The 22,146-nt window shown below is 41.4% G+C and overlaps 1 protein-coding gene and 1 non-coding gene across 2 annotated transcripts in view; both read right to left on the reverse strand.

Moving 5' to 3' along the window:
* MOB1B (MOB kinase activator 1B) overlaps positions 1–16,052 on the reverse strand; it is a 56,680-nt gene extending 40,628 nt beyond the window's left edge. The window contains exon 1 of the mRNA XM_066233926.1: positions 15,709–16,052. Coding sequence (XP_066090023.1) covers positions 15,709–15,722 — 14 coding nt within the window. The 5' untranslated portion in view covers positions 15,723–16,052. The remainder of the gene's footprint in view (positions 1–15,708) is intronic.
* A 5,239-nt stretch (positions 16,053–21,291) lies between these two features.
* TRNAT-CGU (transfer RNA threonine (anticodon CGU)) lies at positions 21,292–21,367 on the reverse strand. Its single transcript has one exon. It is a non-coding gene; the product is annotated as a tRNA-Thr (tRNA).
* Positions 21,368–22,146: the final 779 nt, after the last annotated feature.

A 22,146-nucleotide genomic window follows, 5' to 3' on the forward strand; every position in this document is an offset into this window, starting at 1 on the left:
GCCCAAGGTCACCTGCTTACACAAGGAGTCACTGGCTCAGCTGGAGCTCCCCCTGGTCAAGGCACATATGGGAAAAACAATCAGTGAACAACTAAGGTGCTGCAACTATGAGTTGATGCTTCTCATCTCTCTCCCTTCTTGTCTGTCTATCCCTGTCTGTGACTCTGTCTCTCTCTCTCTCTCTCTCTAAAAAAAATACATTACAGGTAGCAAAGTAGACGAAGCAAAAAATCAAATCAGAGATTTGGAAGATAGGAAGCAAAAAACACCCAATCAGTACAGCAAAAATAAAAAAGAATCCAAAAAAATTTGGATAGTGTAAGTGGCATCAAGCATACTATAATTCACAACATGGAAGTGCCAGAAGAAGAAAAGAGAGCAATAAATTGAAAACTTACTTGAAAAAATGACAAGAAACTTCCCTAATTTAGTGAAGGAAATAAGACATACAAGTCCAGGAAGTATAAAGAGTCCCAAACAAGGTGAACCCAAAAAGGCCTACACCAAGACATATCATAATTAAAAGGCAAAAGGTTCAAGACAAAGAGAATCTTAAAAGCAGCAGGAGAAAAGCAGTTAGTTACCTCAACGGGAGCTCCCATAAAATTGTCATCTGAATTCTCAACAGAAACTTTGAATGGCAAGACATATTCAAAGTGATAAAAAGCAAGGGCCCACAACCAAGATCACGTTACCTAGGCAAAGCTATCATTTAGAAGTAAAAGACAGATCAAGAGCTTCCCAGACAAGAAAAAGCTAAAGAAGTTCATCATCACCAAACCAGCATTGTATGAAACGGTCTTCAAGAAGAAAAAAAAAAGATAAAAAATATGAAAAATAAAATGGCAATAAATACTCTGAAAAACAAAATGAACAAACAAGCAGAACAGAAATAGACTCAGATACAGAGAACATTTGACAGTTGCCAAATGGGAGGGGGATTAGGGGATGAAAGAAAAATGCAAAGGGATTAAGAAGTACAAATTGGTAGTTACAGAGTAGTCATGGGGATATAAAATACAGCATAGGGGATATAGTCAATAATATTCTGATAACTCTGTATGTTGTCAGATGGGTACAAGACTTATTGGGAAGATCACTTAGTAAGTTATGTAATGTCTAATCACTGTATTGTACACCTGAAATATATAATAATGTATGTCAACTCTAATTGAAAAATAAGGCCTTGGGTGGTTTGCTTAGTTGGTTAGAGTGTCGTCCCTATACACGCAGGTTCAATCACTGATCAGGATACATGTGAGAACCAACCCAATGAATGCAACAACTACGTGAAACAACAAATCAGTGTTTCTCTCTCTATATTTTTTTTTCTTACCAAGAGAGACGGAGACATACAGGAAGGGAGAGAGATGAGAAGCATCAACTCGTAGTTGCAGCACTCTTAGTTGTTCACCGATTCCTTCTCATATGTGCCTTGACCTGGGGGCTCCAGCCGAGCTAGTAACCACTTGCTCAAGCCAGTGACCTCTGGGCTCAAGAAAGCAACCATAGGGTCAAGTCTATGATTCCACGCTCAAGCCAGATGAGCCCATGCTCAAGCTGGCGATCTCAGGGTTTCGAACCTGAGCGTCCTCAGCATCTCAGGTTGATGCTCTATCCACTGCGCCCACCATCTGGTCAGGCAATATTTCTCTCTCTTTTCTTCCTCTCTCAATTCAATAAATAAAAACAATTTTGTTCAAATAAAAGGAAATTTTAAAATAGTAATAAAAAATAAAAATCTGCAAAAAACTAAGAGTAACACAAATGAGTGAAAAACATCAAAGAGAAGAAATAAAAGAAAAATGCATATATTAATGCAAAAATCCTCCCCTTCTCACCCCACTTTCTTTTTAAACAAAGTGAAATGTAAATATCAGAAATGCCATTAAAAAAAAGGGAATACAGTCATTAAGGTTAGCAGGGCTTCTCACACATACAATTATACAAAGTAGTCACTGATAAAATGATAAAGAATGTTCTGCATTACAGTAGCATATACCTTAGTCATGCTTACAACAGTTTGACCTATAAATGCTCAAAAACAATGACTATATCATAAAGGCATATTCTTCAGATTCACTAGCATTTGTACTCTACTATTGACACTTACTTTGGGAAAAACTCTCCACCTTGAAATAATCCAGAAAGAAAAACCCCTTTCTGAGCCCTGGCTGGTCCGCTCAGTTAGTTAGCATGTCATCCCAAAACACCAAGGTTGTGGGTTCAATCCCTAGTCACGGCACACGTGAGAAGAGACCAATGAACGCACAACTAAGTGGAACAACAAATGAATGCTTCTCTCTCCCTCTCTCTCTCCTTCCGTTCTGTCTCTCTAAAATCAATCAATAAAAATAGGATTAAAACAAGAAAAAACCCTTTCTACATAGTTCTCAATCTTCATGAGAAAAGCAATAAATTCATTAAGAGTAATAAGTAAAATGCAGCTTTAAATCTACCTTCAGAATCTATACGTCATCTTGACAGCTCCATGTGTGCCAGATGCTTCCCAAATACTGTGTTTTATTATTTGCATTAATTTACCACATTGATATCTGAATTAAAATTCAGACAGATAACTAAGAAACAAAAATTTTGATTGGAGTTACAAATCTCATTTTGTAAAATCCCCCTTTACTGACTACAATCTGTTCTCATCTTGCAGAAAAATATTTTCCTAGTAAGTTATTAGTATTTTAAAACTGTAACTGTAAACATATTTATTCCCAAAGAATTTTTAAATTATATTCTACCATTACTTATCAGCTGTTAATTTTTAAATTTAATTTATTAACAAAAAGCACCATTCTAGAGTTTAACATTAGAGAAAAAAGGGTTGATGGCAACGGAAGCGAGCAGCCTAACTATGCCAAAGGACAGAAATTTTCTGGAAGAATTCTTATTGTTGACTGTTTAATTGGTGTTAATACCAAAAGTCCAAGAAGCCAAGAAGCTTTCATGATTGTTATTCTTAGTAGTACTGGGGGGGGGGGGCAGGGAAATGTCACTCTCCTTTACTGCTACTGGTATACAGTTCACAATGACAGGCAGAAACGAACACATGCCAGGCACGTGGCATCCTTGAAAGAAGGGTAAACGAGGTTTCTACAAAATCGTGAAATAGAGATGCAATAAACAGGTGTCCCAAACCTTTCTGCACACAGAACCGCCCATTTATACTTCCCCAGATGTCTTTGGAAAAGGAAAATTAGACCAGGATAAAAAGAATCTCTCAGACCTCTACCTATCACTGTGAAAACACTTGAAAATCTCATTGATTTGTTTTTTTAAAAATTGTGTGTAATATATACTAGGCACTATACTAGGTGGTAGAGATTTTAAAACCGTTTTTGAAACAGCTGCATCTTCAAAGAGGTGACAGACTCTGATGAGGAAGAAAGGCCTGAAAACTGACCAATACAGTATCTCTCAGTAAGGGCTATAAAGATTACAGAGGACACTGAAATGATATATAACAAACCGGAAAGAGGGCACCAGTCAGGGAAGGAGTTGGCTCCAGAACTAAAGAAACGGGGGTGGGGAAGAGAATGGCAGTCCAGCCAGAATAACAAGAACAGCATTTACAAAAGGAGACATGTGGGTGAAATCCATGTTGAAAGAAATACAGATAAAATGGCTGAGCTCTGTTGGGGAAGACAAGGCAGGAGGGGTAGATGAGGTTGGAATGGTAAGCAAATACCCTATCATGGAGGCTTCCTATGTCTTAGGACTTTGCCATCCACTTCCAACACATTCCAATCTGTACCTAAAAAGCCAAAGTGCACTGCAGGAAGAAAATGGACCAAAGGATTCCAGCTGCTTCCTTTCCCTATTTAAAAATGCAGAGCTGGCCTGACCTGTGGTGGTGCAGTGGATAAAGCGTCAACCTGGAAACACTGAGGTTGCTGGTTCAAAACCCTGGCTTGCCTGGTCAAGGCACATATGGGAGTTGATGCTTCCTGCTCCTCCCCCTTCTCTCTCTCTTCCCCCCCCCGAAATGAATAAATTTTAAAAAATTAAAAGAAATTAAAGTTTAAAAAAAAACAACGCAGAGCTAAGTGGAGAGATAGTGGTAAGTAGTGCCAAAACCAAGCACGGCAGGCCCACAAATCCATCCAATAGAAGCAGCCCCTGCAGAAAAAGACAGAGGCACACATCTGCAAAATTCCTGCTGTTTCGAATACATGAACATACTAGGTATGCTTTATAACTTCTATAAATGCCAAATGAGACTATTTCATACCTACACCCAAAGTAGTTTGTATATAATACAACAAAATAATCTTCATTAGCCCAAACTAATGAATTAAAAGCAATTATTAAGGAGCATATTCATGTCACACACTAGTCTCTAATTTTAACAGTCTTGAAGGCAGGACCACGTCTTATTTCTTTTTTCTTATTTCTTTTTTAATATATTGTGTTGACATGGTTTAAGCATCCCTCTCAATATAACACCATCGACACTCTGCATTGTGACCCACCTGCCCCTCATTCAGTCTCTTTCCACTCCCATTTCTCCCTCCACCTACTGCCATCCCTCCTTTCCCTCTGGCTCTTGCTATCCTGCTGTCTGTATATATCATCACATCTTATTTATTTCCAAACCCCACTTTTCTCCTCCCACCACCAGCACCTAACACTTTATACATAGGAGAGATAAGTATTTATTGCATTATTCATTAATATCATGTATTTATAAGACAACTAAGCACAATATGGAATGTAGAAAGAGTTTATATACTGGGCTTGAAATCATATGTGGAAAGACCATAACAGTGTTTGCACAGACCTGTCTGGTTCATGAAAATTTCCATAGCCATTTGGTCCTTCAATTCATAAACGGACCCAATGAAAGAGGCATTCCTTTCCCCCAGGAGGCAAAGAAAACAGAAGCTAAGAAATTAAGTATGTGCCCAACTAAGGTCACATGGTTGTGACAGGAAAGACTGAAATCCAGGTCTCCTCACTCATAGGCCACTGTCATTTCTATAATAACCTTCAAACAAAAATATATCTAGGCCTGGCTGGTTGACTCACTGGCAGAGAATCAGCCAGGCCTGTGGATGTCCCGGGTACGGTTCCTGACCAGTCAGGGCCCAAAGGAGAAGCGCCCATCTGCTTCTCCACCCCTCCTCCTCTCACTTTTCTCTCTCTTTCTTCCCCTCCTGCAGTTATGGTTCGACTGGAGCAAGTTGGCCACGTGAGTTGGCCCCAGGCGCTGAGGATGGCTCCATGGCCTCCGCCTCAGAAGCTAAGAGCTTGGTTGCTGAGCAACAGAGCAGCCCCCAGATGGGTAGAGCATCACCCCACAGGGGGTTTGCTGGGTGGATCCGGTCAAGATGCACACAGGAGACTGTCTCTCTGCCTCCCCTTCTCTCACTGAATTAAAAAATACACACATACACTGAGGACATACTTGCCCAACAATATACTAACATGCTAGTAAATAAAATTGTGAACAAAATCTATGAAATTTACAGTCCAGAAAGGGAGCGAATAATAAATAATAATTATAAATAATTACAAGTATGCAAAGACAATCAGGTCACCTAACCTCCTTCAGGGCTGTTAACAAAATATATTCACTGCCATATGGTTATAAATGGCAAAGGTACACTTTATTCAGGAACAATTAAGACAGCTATAGGTACCACTGCAGTGGCATTTTACAGTGAAGGGGAGAGAAACTGGGGTCAACTCAAAAACATCAGGGGAAAGTGGGGATTCACAGCCAAGGAGAAGAGTGAGGGGGTGAGTGATTAAAATTCTCTAAGAGGAAACAATGAGGATAAGGGGGATTCTGGCTAAACTGGCCTAACAGGATTCTCACTGAAGACAGGCCAGGGTGATCAGACATCGGTCACCTGAGGGGAGGGTGGAGGAAGAGGACGCTGCTCAGATATTAAGGGTGGGAGACTTCTGGACAAACTGACTTAACATGGTTCTTGCTAAAACTAGACTTTACAAGGAAGTGCACAGGTAGGCCTACAAGGTCCAAAGAGCCTGCCTTAAGTTTGGTAAAGCAAAGAATCTTAGGGCCTCCCAGAGTTTCTTAAGGACAAAGGTAGTATTATGCTGAATTCCAAGGATTTTTCTTTTTTATCTTATTTTTAATCATTTAACTCAACATGCAGACATCTTCTGCTTACTATTGTCTAAAGTTTCTCAGACTTGGAGGTGCTTTTCACATAGGGGTGTGAAATGCATTCTAATCCAAAGATTGAGGCTTGACATGCTCCTAGGTGAGGACGAAATTCTACACTTTAAGGTGCTAAAGCGGACTTCTCAAAAGTTATGGTCATGTGCCTGACCAGGCGGTAGTGCAGTGGATAGAGCATTGGACTAGGATGTGGAGGACCTGGTTTGAGCAAGGCTCAAGGTCCAAGGTCGCTGGCTCAAGCAAGGGATCATTTGGTCTGCTGTAGCCCCCCTCCCGTCAAGGCACATATGAGAAATCAATCAATGAATAACTAAGGAACCCCAACGAAGAGTTAATGTTTCTCATCTCTCTCCCTTCCTGTCTGTTCCTATCTGTCCCTCTCTTTGACTCCGTCTGTGCCACACACACAAAAAAAAAAAAAAAAAAAAAAAAGTTATGGTCATGTACAGATATTGACTTTCTCTCAGTCCTAAGGTTGGCCTTCACCAGAGGACCATGAGTGGCCTTCTTTCCCAATGGTGCTAGATAAAATGCTAGTGGTACTTTTTTTTTTTGACAGAGACAGAGAGAGAGTCAGAGAGAGGGAGAGAAAGGGACAGACAGGACGGGAGATGAGAAGCATCAAATCTTCCTTGCAGCACCTTAGTTGTTTATTGATTGCTTTCTCATATGTGCCTTGATGGGGGAGGGGGTGTTTACAGCAAAGCGAGTGACCCCTTGCTCAAGCCAGTGACCCTGGACTCAAGCCAGCGACCTTGGGCTTCAAGCCAGTGACCTTGGGCTTCAAGCCAGCTACTTTTGGGCTCAAGCCAGCGACCACAGGGTCATTTCTGTGATCCCACACTCAAGCCAGCGACCCCACACTCAAACCAGATGAGCACACACACAAGCCGGCAACCTTGGGGTTTAGAACCTGGGTCCTCCACGTCTCAGTCCGACTCTCTATCCACTGCGCTACTGCCTGGTCAGGCAGTGGTACTTTTTCCTAAATGTTGAGTGACAAAAAAATAGTGAAAGGTAAAGATACCTCTAGAACCTATAGTTATCACTAGACAATACAGTTCTGACACCTTACAAATATCTTCCTACTTGAGCAAAAGATATAATAAATACTCTTCAACTGAGGCAAATTTTGGTTCCCATATGTCTAACCACTTAGAACTAGACAATTTGGCATACTTTGGCTCTAACTATAATTTGAAAAAGTTTATTTTGATTCTTGATAACTTGCCATTTCCCAAATTAAAAACTGACAATGATGACAAAGGATTAAAGGGTCTGACTAATAACACTTCCTTGGGAGTCTTTAACAAGAGTGTGGAGACATCCATCCTCAAAATGATTCTGTGCTCTGGTTAGGAGACTTTATAATGGACAAAATGGTTTGTCGTTCACCTGACTCAAAAGTGCAAATTTTTAAGAGTTAAAGATAAGAAAGCCAGTTGAATACTTGGCAGGGTGCGGGAAACGTTAGGGAGATTGGAATCAGGTTTATGGGAGTAAAAGTCTTACCCACAGGGAGTATTTAAACAAAGAGCTACTTCAGTAGTTAAATCTAATGCTGCAGGGTGCTAGCAAAGGATTCTCTGAAGAGCAGGAAAGTCATACTGTGGCTCTGTGTCTGGAACATGATCTGGGCACCAAGATACCAGAAAAGTTGCCACCGAAGACTTTCACCCCCAGTGCTTCTACTTCATTATTCTATGTTTACACTGACTACTAAGAAAGTATTTAAATCGTACTATTATCTCTTTCTACAAAAAAAAACACAAAAAATATTCTAATACTCAGTACAACTATTGAACTATTCTCATCAAATTTTATTTTGAGAATAAAAGGACTTAGGCAGAAAAATACAACAATAGTAGCAATAAGAATAAAATTCAACCTTCCATTACAAATAAAAATAGCAGGCTACTTGGCTATGAGGTTCTTAAACTACTACCCAAATAATATTTGCTTAACTTCAAACTCCTGCTTGTTTGGGGCATTTTTGCTTCAAAATCTCATAGAATCAAAGTAGCCCTGATACATGATAATCAACGCACAGAAATTGTCTTTGATTAACCCTTTGAGTAGTACGAACGTTCATGTACCTCCTGACCATCCAGAGTACAACTGTACATGTGTAAGGCAACATTTAAAAAAGGCAAATGCATGTTCTTCTTGTTTCCATAAATTGGTTATCAAACAAACATGATTTTAAGTTAATAAAACTGAAACTGGAATTAATTTCATTTTTTGAAAAAAATACTCCCAGGGGTCAACGAGCATGAAAAGAACTTACTACTCAAAGGGTTAAGTAATCAGAAATGATGAATGTTTATAAAAATTAACAGCTACAATCAATCATCACACTGTTGAGATATTGACCATGAACTAGATAGATACCACCACTGCTACACATAATTACAATGTACTGAATTAAGTCTTTTATATTCCCTATCTCTAATTCTCTCAATATCTCTGAATTAATAGAATAGGAAAACAATTAGATTAGTGTCACGCATAACTTCATACCCAGTGAAGTTACAGGCTGTTTCATCCTTACTATGGCGGAAGCAGGGGCCCAGACAAGTTCTGCAGGATAACAGTGGTTGCTGTTCTAGAGCCGCTAGGAGGGTAGCCAAGTAGGTTAGAACAATGGCTGTATACAAAGGTCTGGGCTAATTAAGTATCTTGAGGATAATAGAAACCAGGTGTCTCATTGACAAAGAAGGAAGTAAAAAATATGCACAGGAAGAAGGCTAGAATGACTCCTGTGCTGCTACTGGTTCAGAAGTGCAGTTTGGTGACACACACAGTATACACGATATATAATATATGTGGATATGCATTTTCTAGCACTGTCCAGTGAGAGGGCCCAGAAGCAACAACACATCTAGGTACTGAGCACATCTACCACCTGCATTGTTTCCAGATACTCTTCTTCACCGAACAGATCCAAAGCACTTAAAGAAATGGTTAGTTCCAGGACTGAGGCAGAGAAAGTATAAGATAAACCTGGAACATCTGGTTGTGTCAGTAAGTACTCAAAGACAGGAACAAGTCAAAGGGACACAGAAGCCAAACTGAATAGTACTCCCACTAGCCAAAACAGACAATTTGAGCACCAAAATAACTAATGGTAGGTATAGATGATAATTCATTAAATAAAATAGAAATACATGTGCCCACATTGATATAAATTATAAACAAATAAATAGGAAGAGGAAGTTTTTCCATTCAAAACGTCAAATGACAAATGCGAAAGCAATGACAGAATCGGGGCACTGGCAACCACCACATAATTTAAACAAAAAACATCAATGGGCACTAAAACCAGTGGGTAAAAATGACAAGAGCCTGACCAGGCGGTGGCACAGTGGATAGGGCTTCGGACTGGGATGCGGAGGACCCAGGTTCGAAATCCTGAGGCCGCCAGCTTGAACGCGCTCATCTGGTTTGAGCCAAGCTCACCATCTTGGACCCAAGGTCACTGGCTTGAGCAAGGGGGTTACTCGGTCTGCTATAGTCCCCCAGTCAAGGCACATATGAGAAAGCAATCAATGAACAACTAAGGTGCTGCAACAAAGAACTGATGCTTCTCATCACTCACCCTTCTTGTCTGTCTGCCCCTATCTCTCTCTCTCTCTCTCACACACACACACACACACACACACAAAATGACATGAGAAATGAGACAGTAATGTAGGTCCAAAATACCTCCCCACAAAATATTAATTACAAAAAAAAAAAGATATAACTTTACACTGGGGAATCTTGGTAGATACTTTAATCAAAGGACAACCTCCAGTAATAAGAAGCATACATTATATGCACCTTAATAATATAATATAAGAAAAGCATACATCACCTCTGTGAGATTTCTACTGCAAATATATAATCAGGTCTAACCACAAGGAAATGTCACACAAACTCAAACTGAAGGATAATCTACAAAATGACTGGCCTATAATTCTCAAAAATGTAAAGGTCCTGAAACACTAGAAATATAAATATTTCAGTTTGAAGAAAGCTACAGGCACAAAACTGGTTACATGCTATACATGATTCATGATTGGATCCTTTTGCTGATGTGACATCATTGGAGTAACTAATAAAACTAAATGGGGCCTCTGGATAAAGAATAAGTAGTAGTTCTTTGTACTATTCTCTGCAAATTTCTAAGTATTTGAAAATGTTTAAAATAAAATTTGAGTATCATTCTACAAATGAAGTTTCACAGCTACACTTAAAATTTAATCAAATATGCTGTAAAATATGGCCTTGTTTTGATACAAAACACAAAAATGAATAAGTTATACACCTAAAACTAATACAATGCTACACGAATTACATCTAAAAAATTTTAAAAATAGAAGCCCTGGCCAGTTAGCTCAGTGGATAGAGCGTCGGACTGGAGCACGGACGTCCCAGGTTCCATCTCTGGTCAGGGCACACAGGAGAAGCGACCATCTGCTTCATCTGCCTCTTCCCCCTCCCTCTCCTGCTTCTCTCTCTCTTCCCCTCATTCACCCAGTGGCTCAACTGGTTCATGTGTCAGCCCCAGACACTAAGGATAGCTGGTTGATTCAAGCATCAGTCTGAGATGGGGGTTGCTGGGTGGATCCCAGTAGGGTCACATGCAGGAGACCGTCCCTCTATCTCCCCTCCTCTGACTTAAAAAAAAATGTGTGTGTGTGTGTGTGTGTGTAAAATATATTTACATATATATAAATTAATTTAAAAATAGAAATGTGAGAAAAGGAAAGTTTAAAAAAATTCTGTAGGATTTAATTTAACATTCCTAACAGATATCATTTTTCATATTTTTCAAGAAGTAACACATAGATGGATATCTTGCCTCCATACTCCTAATCAAATATACAATTGAAGAGAAGTACTACATGTGCTTTCATGTATCAGAAACCTCAAAGTACAAAAACTCTGCAACTAAATCAAGGAAAAAAAAGTCAATAAAGATAAAAGTAATCACGTACCAATTGTTTTGCACTCATTAACATAAAACAAAAGCAATCCTATACCAGATGGAAAAAGAAAAACTAAGGGCAGCCAAGAATCTGCAATTGCCAAAACTATAGTTCAGAAAAGATGACCACACTTACTTCCATCCACCCTTTCCACAAAAAGCGTAATATATTAAGTCAGGCTATCAGATAAAAAAACTATTAAGATAATACTTGGTCAACAGTCATTCAAAATAATGTGGCAAAAGTTTATCTACTGACATAAAAAATTTACAAGTGAAAAACCTTACCTATGTACAATAAGGGTCCATTTTATATTTTTAAATACTGTATATACAAACAAAAATACAACAGAAAAGATTAGGAAGTCATATCAAAAAAACACAACAGCCTGACCAAGTGGTAGCACAGTGGTAGAGTGTTGACCTGGGACATTGAGGACCCAGGTTCAAAACCCCAAGGTCGCTGGCTTGAGCGCCAGCTCACCACATGAGTGCAGCATCACTGGCTTGAGGATAGGGTCATAGACAGGACCCCGTGGTTGCTGGCTTGAGCTCAAGGTCCCTGATCTGAAGCCCAAGGTCACTGACTTGAGCCCATGGTCACTGGCTCACTGGCTTGAGCAAGGGGTCACTGGCTCAGCTGGACTCCCCTGGACAAGGCACATACGAGAAGCAATCAATGAACAACTCAATTGCTACAACTATGAGTTGATTCTCATCTCTTCCATTCCTATCTATCTCCCTCACGCCAAAAAAAAAAAAAAAAAAAAAGTTATCTCTGAAAGTTTATGAGTGATTTTTTATTTTCTTCATTTTTTATCAGTATTTCATTTCTCCAACATGTGTATCACTTTTACACTAAAAATGGAAGTGAAAAATAATTTTAAAGTATTATTTAAATTTAAAGGTTTCTATTTTCTCTTCTACATTATATTCTTGGTGACTCTTATAAAATGGTCCCAGCAGGCTGAGAATTAATACCTAGTAACATAAGACTTCTGTCAAAAATAAGACCTGAGTATCACCTTTTTATATAATTTTACCAATTATAGAAGAGGCAGTATGAGGCAAGATCTGTGGCTTTAGATTGCCAGGATTTAAATCCCAGCTATACCACTGACTAGCTACATAATTTTGGGCAAACTATTTAACCTTTCTTTGCCAGTTTCTTCATCTGTAAAATGAGGTATCCTCTGTGCCTGGCATATAGTACTTAGCTCACTATTTAGTATCATCATCATCATCCTCTTTTATAGGTGAAGATGCTGAAGTCCTAAAATCGTTTGCCAAAAAACAAAGATGCTGAGAAGGGGTGGGGTGGGGAATAGGATGGGGGTAATAAGATATAGGAAGGAGAGAAAAAGAGAGGTAGAAGGGGGAGCAGACAGAAACATAAGAGACAGACACATACAGACAACAAAATCCTGGATCTCCTTTCCTCAACTGCTATTCTGTGGAAAAGACAAATGGAAATTATACAGCATAATGCTCAATATTCCTTCTTTTCTCAGCCTACCTCTTTGTTTCTTCCAATACAGAAATAGACCTGGTTTATATTCATTCACATCTCTAAACCACGTTTCCTACAGACTTGCATTTTAACTTAATATACAGTATTTGTTTTAACTCTGTTCCAAGTTAAGTGCTTCTGTAGAATTCCATCAGTCAGAAGAGTCTTACAATTTTAAAATTCCTCCATGTTGCCTTTGACGGAAACCTCCAGTACCCTCTCCCCTTTTAGAGAACTCTTGTTACACCTTCCATTAAATATCCATCACTTCTTTCCCGAAACCTTCCCCCCAGGCCAAACAGAACAAATTCCTTCACATTCTTTGGAGCCCTCATGACTGTACTGCATCTATTACAGATGACTACTGATAAACTATCATCTCTGGAGTCTCGTATCTTACACAATGCCTAGCACATGATGAGGCTGCGTTTAAAATTTTGAGTTTACAAAGTTAAATTAGATTCCTATGAAGTTTCCCTATGCACCATCTGGTAGTTTAGCTTAATTTGAAGATACATAGAGGCCAATCTGCAACACAACCAAAGCTTTGTCCCAGTCAGATCCACATATGCAGTGCCAATTTATTCTAAGCATTTGTACAAAAGCTACAAAAAGGCACCACTGCTGCAGATTATCTGAACACCCTCTGGGGATTACCCAATCTACCTCACCTCCCTATCCAAAAAAACCTCTTCACCCTGCTCTATTTTGTTCCGTGGCATTTAAGACCTCCTACCATACTATCTACTTTACTAATGTTTTATGGTTGCTTAACAAAAACTCCACTAATGAAGGAATTTTTACCCATTTTGTTCATGAATGATCCCCCAATGCCTACATCAATGCCTGGCATAATGATGTTCTTTCTTTAACTAAAAATCTCTGCTCCCATCTTAAAACCCTCGTGAGTTATGAGTCACCACCTTTATCGAATCACCCTTATTTTCTTGGTCCATCCACTTACAGTTAGTTGCCTTACAAAGAAGCTTCTAAGAACTGGAGGTAAATATCTGTTATTTAAACCCTAAATTGCAACTCATTTTCTCTCCTCACCTACTGGTACAGAAATAATATTCAGGGAATTCTACCAAATAACAAACAGATGAAATGACCAAAACCTTATTCTTTCCCTTCTGATAATTACTTCTATCCACAAGGTCTTCACTTCAGATTTTAAACTAATGATGAATAAAAAGCAAAACCAAAAATGTTGGATTACTTTTTTGGATTGTTAAGCACACAGGCTAAAGATGTTGAGGATATTTAAACTTAGAAAATTGTGCACCAAATAGTATAAACCCTCTAATATGCCATATATATACACACACACACACACACATACACATATATATTAGTTATGGCAGGATTTTGTTCGGTAGGTAATATGCTTCAGGAGAAATTAACTTATCCATTGCATTTCTGTAACTATTAAATACTGAATCATGTAAAAATGATTTGTATTTGTATTCAGAAAGTACCACCAAATCTTGTCCATTCCCTAGTTTCCACCAAATATGGTTCTTCCCTGCTTCAACCAGTTTAACAGTGAGTTCTAAGGTACTCAAATCCATCAGCAGTAGTCATGGACATCATCTACATTACTGTTTTAAAGATAGCTTTTAAGTTCTTAAATCAAACATTAGTTCAGCTGGTTAGAGCGTCGTTCAGAAACAACAAAGTTGTGAGCTTGATCCTGGGTCAGGGCAAAAATGGAAAGCAACTAATGAATACACAACTAAGTGGGACAATAAATTAATGTCTCTCTCTCTCTCTCTCTCTCTCTCTAAGCAATCAGTAAAAAAACAGACTCAAAGATGAGAAGCTTCAAACTGAGATGCTTCCATATGTTGACTCAAACTAAAATAGAAAACATATAAAATTATACTTTTCATGAAGTTTCTATCACCACCTATCTGACAAACTCAACGTCTAGGATGAGCCTTAAAAAAAAGGCTTCACAACCTCAAATGTGTTAGGCAGGATGACAAAAGCCAGGCCCCCTATGCATATTAGAAATATTAGCAAGTCTACCCACAGGTTAGCCTTCTGTTGATCCCTCAGTTTTTCTTAAACACTGTAAAATGGATTAATACACTCCGTAAGTGTATGTGAAAATAAGAGTTAAATTCTCAGGATTCAGGTATCAGGGTCACTAAAAATTATGTGAGGTGGGGTAAAACAAGCACCAGAACAGAAAATTATTATATGCATAGGTGAATCACAACGAAGCCCTCAAAAGACTAATTCTGCAGGGTGCAAGATCTTCCTTTCCCAGGACGTGAGGCTTGTCTGCTGCCTCCATACACCCATTTGGCTACCCCATCTTTCTGCCCATACTACACACACACCCTCAACACGTCTGCAATGAACGATAAGTAGGGGAAATGACAAGAAGCCCTAAGCCTGACGTTGTCATTTCAACTCCCCAGTGGACCTAATCAACCCAGGGTTGTCTGAAAAGATAAAGCCCATATTCCCCAAGAAATCATGCCCGAGAGAAGCAAGGAGCTGTTTCAGGCTGTCAACAGGGAATCCTGACCCATAAACAGCCTCGTTAATTGTGTTACAAGCACAGGACTTGTCAACACAAATGCCCACTCCTAAAACCTAAGAGGAAAGTTAAAAGGGTCCTGGGGTGACTGGGAGGGAAAGTGAGACGCTCTACCATCCGTGCTTGGGAGCCCCCCTAAAAAATCAAAGAAGCGGAGAGCCTGAGCTGGGCGACCGACTAAAGCGTCGGACGAGGGTCACGCGGAGAGTGGGAGGTATTTATCCCGAGCGTGCAAACAAACCCGAGAGCAGCGTGAAGGGAGAGGCCGGGGCGACGGAAACGCGAAGGCAGGCACCGGAGTGTGCTGGGACTGGGGTCTGGGGACAGAGCTCCCGGGGGCTGGCGGGTGCCACGCGTGCCGGGGCGGCGGCGGCGCTCGGGCAGCGCCAGTGCCGGGGGCAGGTCCCGGAGACCTGCGCGATCCGGGCGTGCGGCGCGGGGCGAGGCGGGCGGGGGCCCGCGGCCCAGGTCGCCCGAACAAAGCCGGCGCGCGCGGGGGCCTGGCTACTCACAACAAGAAGCTCATGTCGGCCACGGCGTGGGCTGCGGGCTCGGCGGGCTCAGCAGTCGTGAGGCCTCGGGGCGGCGGCAGCGGCGGCCGGGGAAGGAGAGGAAGGAAGAGAAGGACGAGGAGAGCTGGAGCAGAGCAGGACCGGCTGTTCGGCAGCCGCAACTTGCTCGGCTTCGCTAGTTCCTACGGCAGGCAGAGGGGGCGGAAGTGGGAAGCGCACGGCTTGACTCCCTCAATAGGAGGGGAAGGAAAGGGAGGCGGGGAAAGGGCCGCCCGCCTGTCCCTGGAGAACAGCCACTGCGACCGCTGAAGTGCCACCCCTGGCCTCCGCCTACCCGGCCCCTAGTTGCTCCCACCCTTTGAACTCTCGCGAGAGCGACGCGCGCCCACTCCAGCCCGCGGGCAGCGTGCGGTCTGGGTCCTTCCTGTTCTGGACCCCCCACCCCCCCTTTGCTGGCTCGCAGCGTGGCCGGCCAGGCAGGTCGAGGCCTGTCTACTGCGTTAGTGGGTTGTGGCAGAGTGCCCCGAGAGGCTTCGGTGCGTTTCATCCGTCAGGAAGAATGGGCTTGGACTCCGAGGATATCAGGGTTCTGCAGTGAGGGATGGAATTGCCGCCTGAATTTTGCCCACTGGGAGTGCTTAGCAAACGATAATGAAAGGTTATGGCGTCTACCTGCTACTACATAAACACAGGTGGAAATTTCATCTGGTTGGAATGGTTTGGGTGTGGTTCTGCCAGAAGAGAGGAAAGGGTCGAAATGGGTTTTCAAGGTCCCTGTTGTTTTATGAGTATATATTTTAAAACCCTGAACTAGGAGATGGTCAAGATCCATCACTGTCTGAACTGGCTAGCTAGGCTGTCAGCAGCATCTGGGGAAAGGTGGAAACTGCTGTGGTGACACAATGAGGTATGTGGAGCATTCTTGAACAGATAAAGACTTTTGGCCCTGGCCGGTTGGCTCAGCGGTAGAGCGTCGGCCTGGCGTGCGGGGGACCCAGGTTTGATTCCCTGTCAGAGCAAATAGGAGAGATGCCCATTTGCTTCTCCACCCCCCCCCCTTCCTCTCTGTCTCTCTCTTCCCCTCCCGCAGCCAAGGCTCCATTGGATGGCCCGGGCGCTGGGGATGGCTCCTTGGCCTCTGCCCCAGGTGCTAGAGTGGCTCTGGTTGCAGCAGAGCGACGCCCCTTGGTGGGCAGAGCGTAGCCCCTGGTGAGCGTGCCGGGTGGATCCCGTTCGGGCGCATGCGGGAGTCTGTCGAACTGTCTCTCCCCGTTTTCAGCTTCAGAAAAAAAATAAAAATTAAAAATAAATAAATTTAAAAAAATTTTAAAAAAGACTTCTCCTGGTCCCGTAAACTGTGTGAAATGCAGATGCCTCTATAAGAGGAGCTGAATCCTTTCTAGATTCTAGAATGATTGGTGCATCAGAGTGCCTAGTGGTTAAATTCTTCAGTCATTGAGCCACTGATGACCAGACTATCACAGCATTATCAATTTGGGTACCCATTTATTTTATATGAGATGTCCATATTCTCTGCTCATCACCCTTCAAACTCACAAGTAAGTTTTCAAAGAATCTGAATTTGTGGGGCAGATAGTTCCCATCTGTTCCCTGATTTGGTATGGTGGCTTATGTAGCCTTGCTTTTTGTTCTAACAATTTAGATCAGGGGTAGTCAACCTTTTTATACCCACTTTTGTATCTCTATTAGTAGTAAGATTTTCTAACTGCCCACTGGTTCCACAGTAATGGTGATTTATAAAGTAGGGAAGTAACTTTACTTTATAAAATTTATAAAGCAGAGTTACAGCAAGTTAAAGCATATAATAATAATTACTTACCAAGTACTTTATGTTGGATTTCCACTAAGTTTGGCAGTATATCTTTATAAAACAACTTACTATAGTTAAATCTATCCTTTTATTTATACTTTGGTTGCTCCGCTACCGCCCACCATGAAAGCTGCAATGCCCACTAGTGGGTGATAGGGGCCAGGTTGACTACCACTGATTTAGATGAATCCTATGACACTATATTGTTAACAATTGGCAGAGGACCCTGACCAGGCAGTGGCGCAGTGGATAGAGCATCCAACTGGGATGCGGAGAACCCAGGTTCGAGATCCCGAGGTCGCCAGCTTGAGAGCGGCTTGAGAAGATAAAAAACAAAACTCACCAGCTTGGACCCAAGGTCACTGGCCCCAGCAAGCGGTTACCCAGTCTGCTGAAGACCCGCGTGGTCAAGGCACATATGAGAAAGCAATGAATGAACAACTAAGGTGTCACAACAAAAAACTGATGATTGATGCTTCTCATCTCTCTCCGCTCCTGTCTGTCCATATCTATCCCTCTCTCTGACTCTCTCTCTGTCCCTGTAGTAAAAAAAAAAACAACAATTGGCAGAAGAGAAAATCTGCAAAAATGCCTGATGAGCTCTTCAATTAGGAGAGTTTGCCTAAGGTTAACAGCAGATAAGCGTAAATATAGTGACCTTAAAAATGAGAGCGGTATCATGTTAATAATACATAATATAATTCCAGAAATTAGTCACTTAAACAACAGCTGTCATTTAAAATTATTTAGCATTTCAAAAACATTGTGATATCTAGAATCAGAGAGTATATTTAAATACACATTTCTAATTCCAATTTCTCCTTTACCACTTTATACAAGGTAGGGCAAAAGTAGGTTGACAGTTCATATGAAGAGTAATACAATAATAAATGGTACAAGAATAAGCTCGTTTCATTTACAAATGTAAACCTACTTTTGCCCCACCCTGTATTTCATACCACTCCCTAAAATTTCAATATTAGAAATTAATCTTAAGATAAAAATATTTTTGTTTATAAATCTTTACGAAGCAGGATTCCTCTGTGTGTGTGTGTGTGTGTGTGTGTGTGTGTATCAGAGGGGGAGGCAGATAGGGGCAGACAGACAGGAAGGGAGTGATGAGAAGCATCAGTCCTTCCTTGCAGCACCTTAGTTGTTGTTATTGACTGCTTTCTCATATGTGCCTTGGGTGGGGGAGGAGGGCTGCAACAGAGCAAGTGACCCCTTGCTCAAGCCAATGACCTTGGGCTCAAGCCAGCGACCATAGGGTCATGTGTATCATCCCACGCTCAACCCAGCGCGCCCACACTCAAGCTGGTGAGCCCATGCTCAAACCGCAACCTCAGGGTTTCTAATCTGGGCCCTCCATGTCCCAGTCCGATGCTCTATCCATTGCACCACTGCCTGGTTAGACTGGATTCTTAAAATTTGTATTCTATCCACCAATTTTTCAAAGAATTGGAATTATACATGAATAGACTATAATAAAATATGAGTAAGTATATGTTCTCAAGTATCTATAAATATTTATTTGACTTTTTTGTCATAACAAGTAGGTATGTTTGTATAAATGTAAAAAAAAAAAGATAATTATAAGTTGTGATAAGATACAAAACAGAATAATGTGATAGAGAGTAATGGTGACGGAAGAGGATCTAATTTATTTATTTTTATTTTAATATTTCTTTGCCCTTTAAGGGGCATCTTTGTGGCTCGTGTCCTCAAGAGGATCTAATCTAGATTGGTTAAGAAAGGCCTTTCTGCCTGACCAGGCAGTGGCACAGTGGATGGAGCGTCGGACTGGGATGCAGAAGGACCCAGGTTGGAGACCCCGAGGTCGTCAGCTTGAGCACAGGGCCCACGGTCAGGGCACATATGAGAAAGCAATCAATGAACAACTAGGGTGTAGCAACGAAAGGCTGATGATTGATGCTTCTCATCTCTCTCTGACTCTATCTCTGTAAAAAAAAAAAAAAAGAAGAAGAAAGGCCTTTCTAAGGAGGTAAAACTTTTGCTGAGACCTGTAGGAAGAACCAGCCTTGCAGAGTGCTAGGGAACGAGCACTTTCTGGTAGAGAGAATAACAAGTACAGATGCTGTAAGGTAAAAGAGAGCTTACAGTGTTCGTAGAACCAACAGGTTATGACCTGGGCAGAGTGAGCAAGAAGAGTAACATCAGATGAGGATGGACATGTAGCCAGAGGACATGTAGGGACTCACCAGCCTAGACAGTACATTTGATTTTTATTTTACGAACACTGACCCCTGGCCAAGTAATTCAAGACCATCATCCCACTACACCACAGTTGCTGGTTCAATTCCTAGAGAAGCACATACAAGAGGCAACCAATGAATGCACAACTAAGTGAAACAAAAAATGGATTTCTCTTTCTCTCAAATCAATAATTTTTTTTTTTTTAAACAGGGACAGAGAGAGAGAGTCAGAGAGAGGGATAGATAGGGACAGGGACAGACAGACAGGAACGGAGAGAGATGAGAAGCATCAATCATCAGTTTTTCGTTGCGACACCTTAGTTGTTCATTGATTGCTTTCTCATATGTGCCTTGACCGTGGGCCTTCAGCAGACCGAGTAACCCCTTGCTCGAGCCAGCAACCTTGGGTCCAAGCTGGTGAGCTTTTTTTTTTTGCTCAAGCCAGATGAGCCTGCGCTCAAGCTGGCGACCTTGGGGTCTCGAACCTGGATCCTTCCTCATCCCAGTCTGACGCTCTATCCACTGCACCACCGCCTGGTCAGGCTCAAATCAATAATTTTTTTAAAAAACAAAGAACATTGAAAAGTTAGAGAAGTGGAATAAGAGGATAAGATAAAATAATTGGAATAACATTTTTTTTAATTTGGGAAATTCAAATATACAAAGGGAAAGAAATGAATTAAATGAATCCATCACAGTTTCCATGATTATCAGCTCATGAATCCACATTAACATTATAGAAAGATCACTTTTCTTCTTAGTGGAGAATGGACTAGAGGGGACCAACATGTCAGAAGGTAAGCCAGAAGATTATTGTAATCACCCAGTGTTTCTCAACAGTTGTGATTTGGTTTGGGGTAATGTCATAAATAATAGAAAAAAATAATAATACTAAGGGAAAAAAATCAATGGTACTTGGTGATTGATTACTCCTGGTTTATTTGTTTGATTGTTTTTTGGGAGGCTTTAGCAACTGGTGGATAGTGCTGCCATTTTATTGAAACAGGGAAGATAGGAGTCACAATTTGGGGGTAAAAATAAAAGTTCCGTTTTAGTGATGTTAACTTTGAGATGTTTTTTAAACATCAAAATAGTGATGTCAGGTAGAGTTTTGATACTGTGAAGAGCATGGGGAGAGATCTGAACTTGTATGAATGCAGGAGTCCTCGGTAAGTACATAGTATTTGGAGCCATAAGATGGGCTTCCATATTGGAATTTTTTTATTTTTTATTTTTGTATTTTTCTGAAGCTGGAAACGGGGAGAGTCAGACAGACTCCCGCATGCGCCCGACTGGGATCCACCCGGCACGCCCACCAGGGGGCAACGCTCTGCCCACCAGAGGGTGATGCTCTGCCCCTCCGGGGCGTTGCTCTGTTGCGACCAGAGCCACTCCAGCGCCTGGGGCAGAAGCCAAGGAGCCATCCTCAGCGCCCGGGCCATCCTTGCTCCAATGGAGCCTCGCTGCGGGAGGGGAAGAGAGAGACAGAGAGGAAAGAGAGGGGGAGGGGTGGAGAAGCAGATGGGCGCTTCTCCTGTGTGCCCTGGCGGGGAATCGAACCCGGGACTTCTGGACACGAGGCCGACGCTCTACCACTGAGCCAACTGGCCAGGGCCATATTGGAATTTTTATGCCAAATAAGAATAGACTTAGCAAAGTGTTACCTTCATGCATCTGTGTTTCTTCTTCCTTTATTTCTCTTCCCAGATAGCATAGGTTTCTGGTCACCATTTACCACCTCTCCCTCAGTTGTGTTTATATTCTCAAGGTGAGGGTTTCTACAACCTTAAAGAAAATCATCATACCTTTTTATCAGATAAATTAATCACTTCCAACCTGTTAATTAATATATTCCCCTCCCAGATAAAATAACACCATCTAAAGCCAAGTTTCCAAATTGTAGATGAGAGAAATTTTTTTTTACTGAGTATTTTAGTTAATAAATGAAGTAGGGCCCTGGCCAGGTGGCTCAGTTGGTTAGAGCTTCATCCTGAAGTTCAGATGTTACTGGTTCGATCCCTGGTCAGGGCACATACAGGAACAGATTGATGTTCCGGTCTCTGTCTTGCTCTTCCCTTCCTCTCTCTAAAAATATTAATAATTTTTTAATGAAGTAGGAATGGTTGAACTATTATTAGAAATCTCACCATGTTTGCAACTCCTAATAGATTGATACAGCTGGGCACTGATCACCAGTGGCTGCTAGTATCACAGCAAGAGATGCAATCAGGGGAAACTATGCAGAACCCAATTTCTTCAAGAAACGAATTGCAAAGAAGAACTGGATCTGAAGGGAAAATCTAGAGGTGAAAAGAAACATAAGGGACATATCAAACAATTGTAATGTGTGCACGCATTTGCATCTGGTTCAAACAAGCAATCTGAAAAAGAACA

The sequence above is a fragment of the Saccopteryx bilineata genome, chromosome 5, assembly GCF_036850765.1.
Source record: "Saccopteryx bilineata isolate mSacBil1 chromosome 5, mSacBil1_pri_phased_curated, whole genome shotgun sequence".
Classification (NCBI taxonomy): domain Eukaryota; kingdom Metazoa; phylum Chordata; class Mammalia; order Chiroptera; family Emballonuridae; genus Saccopteryx; species Saccopteryx bilineata.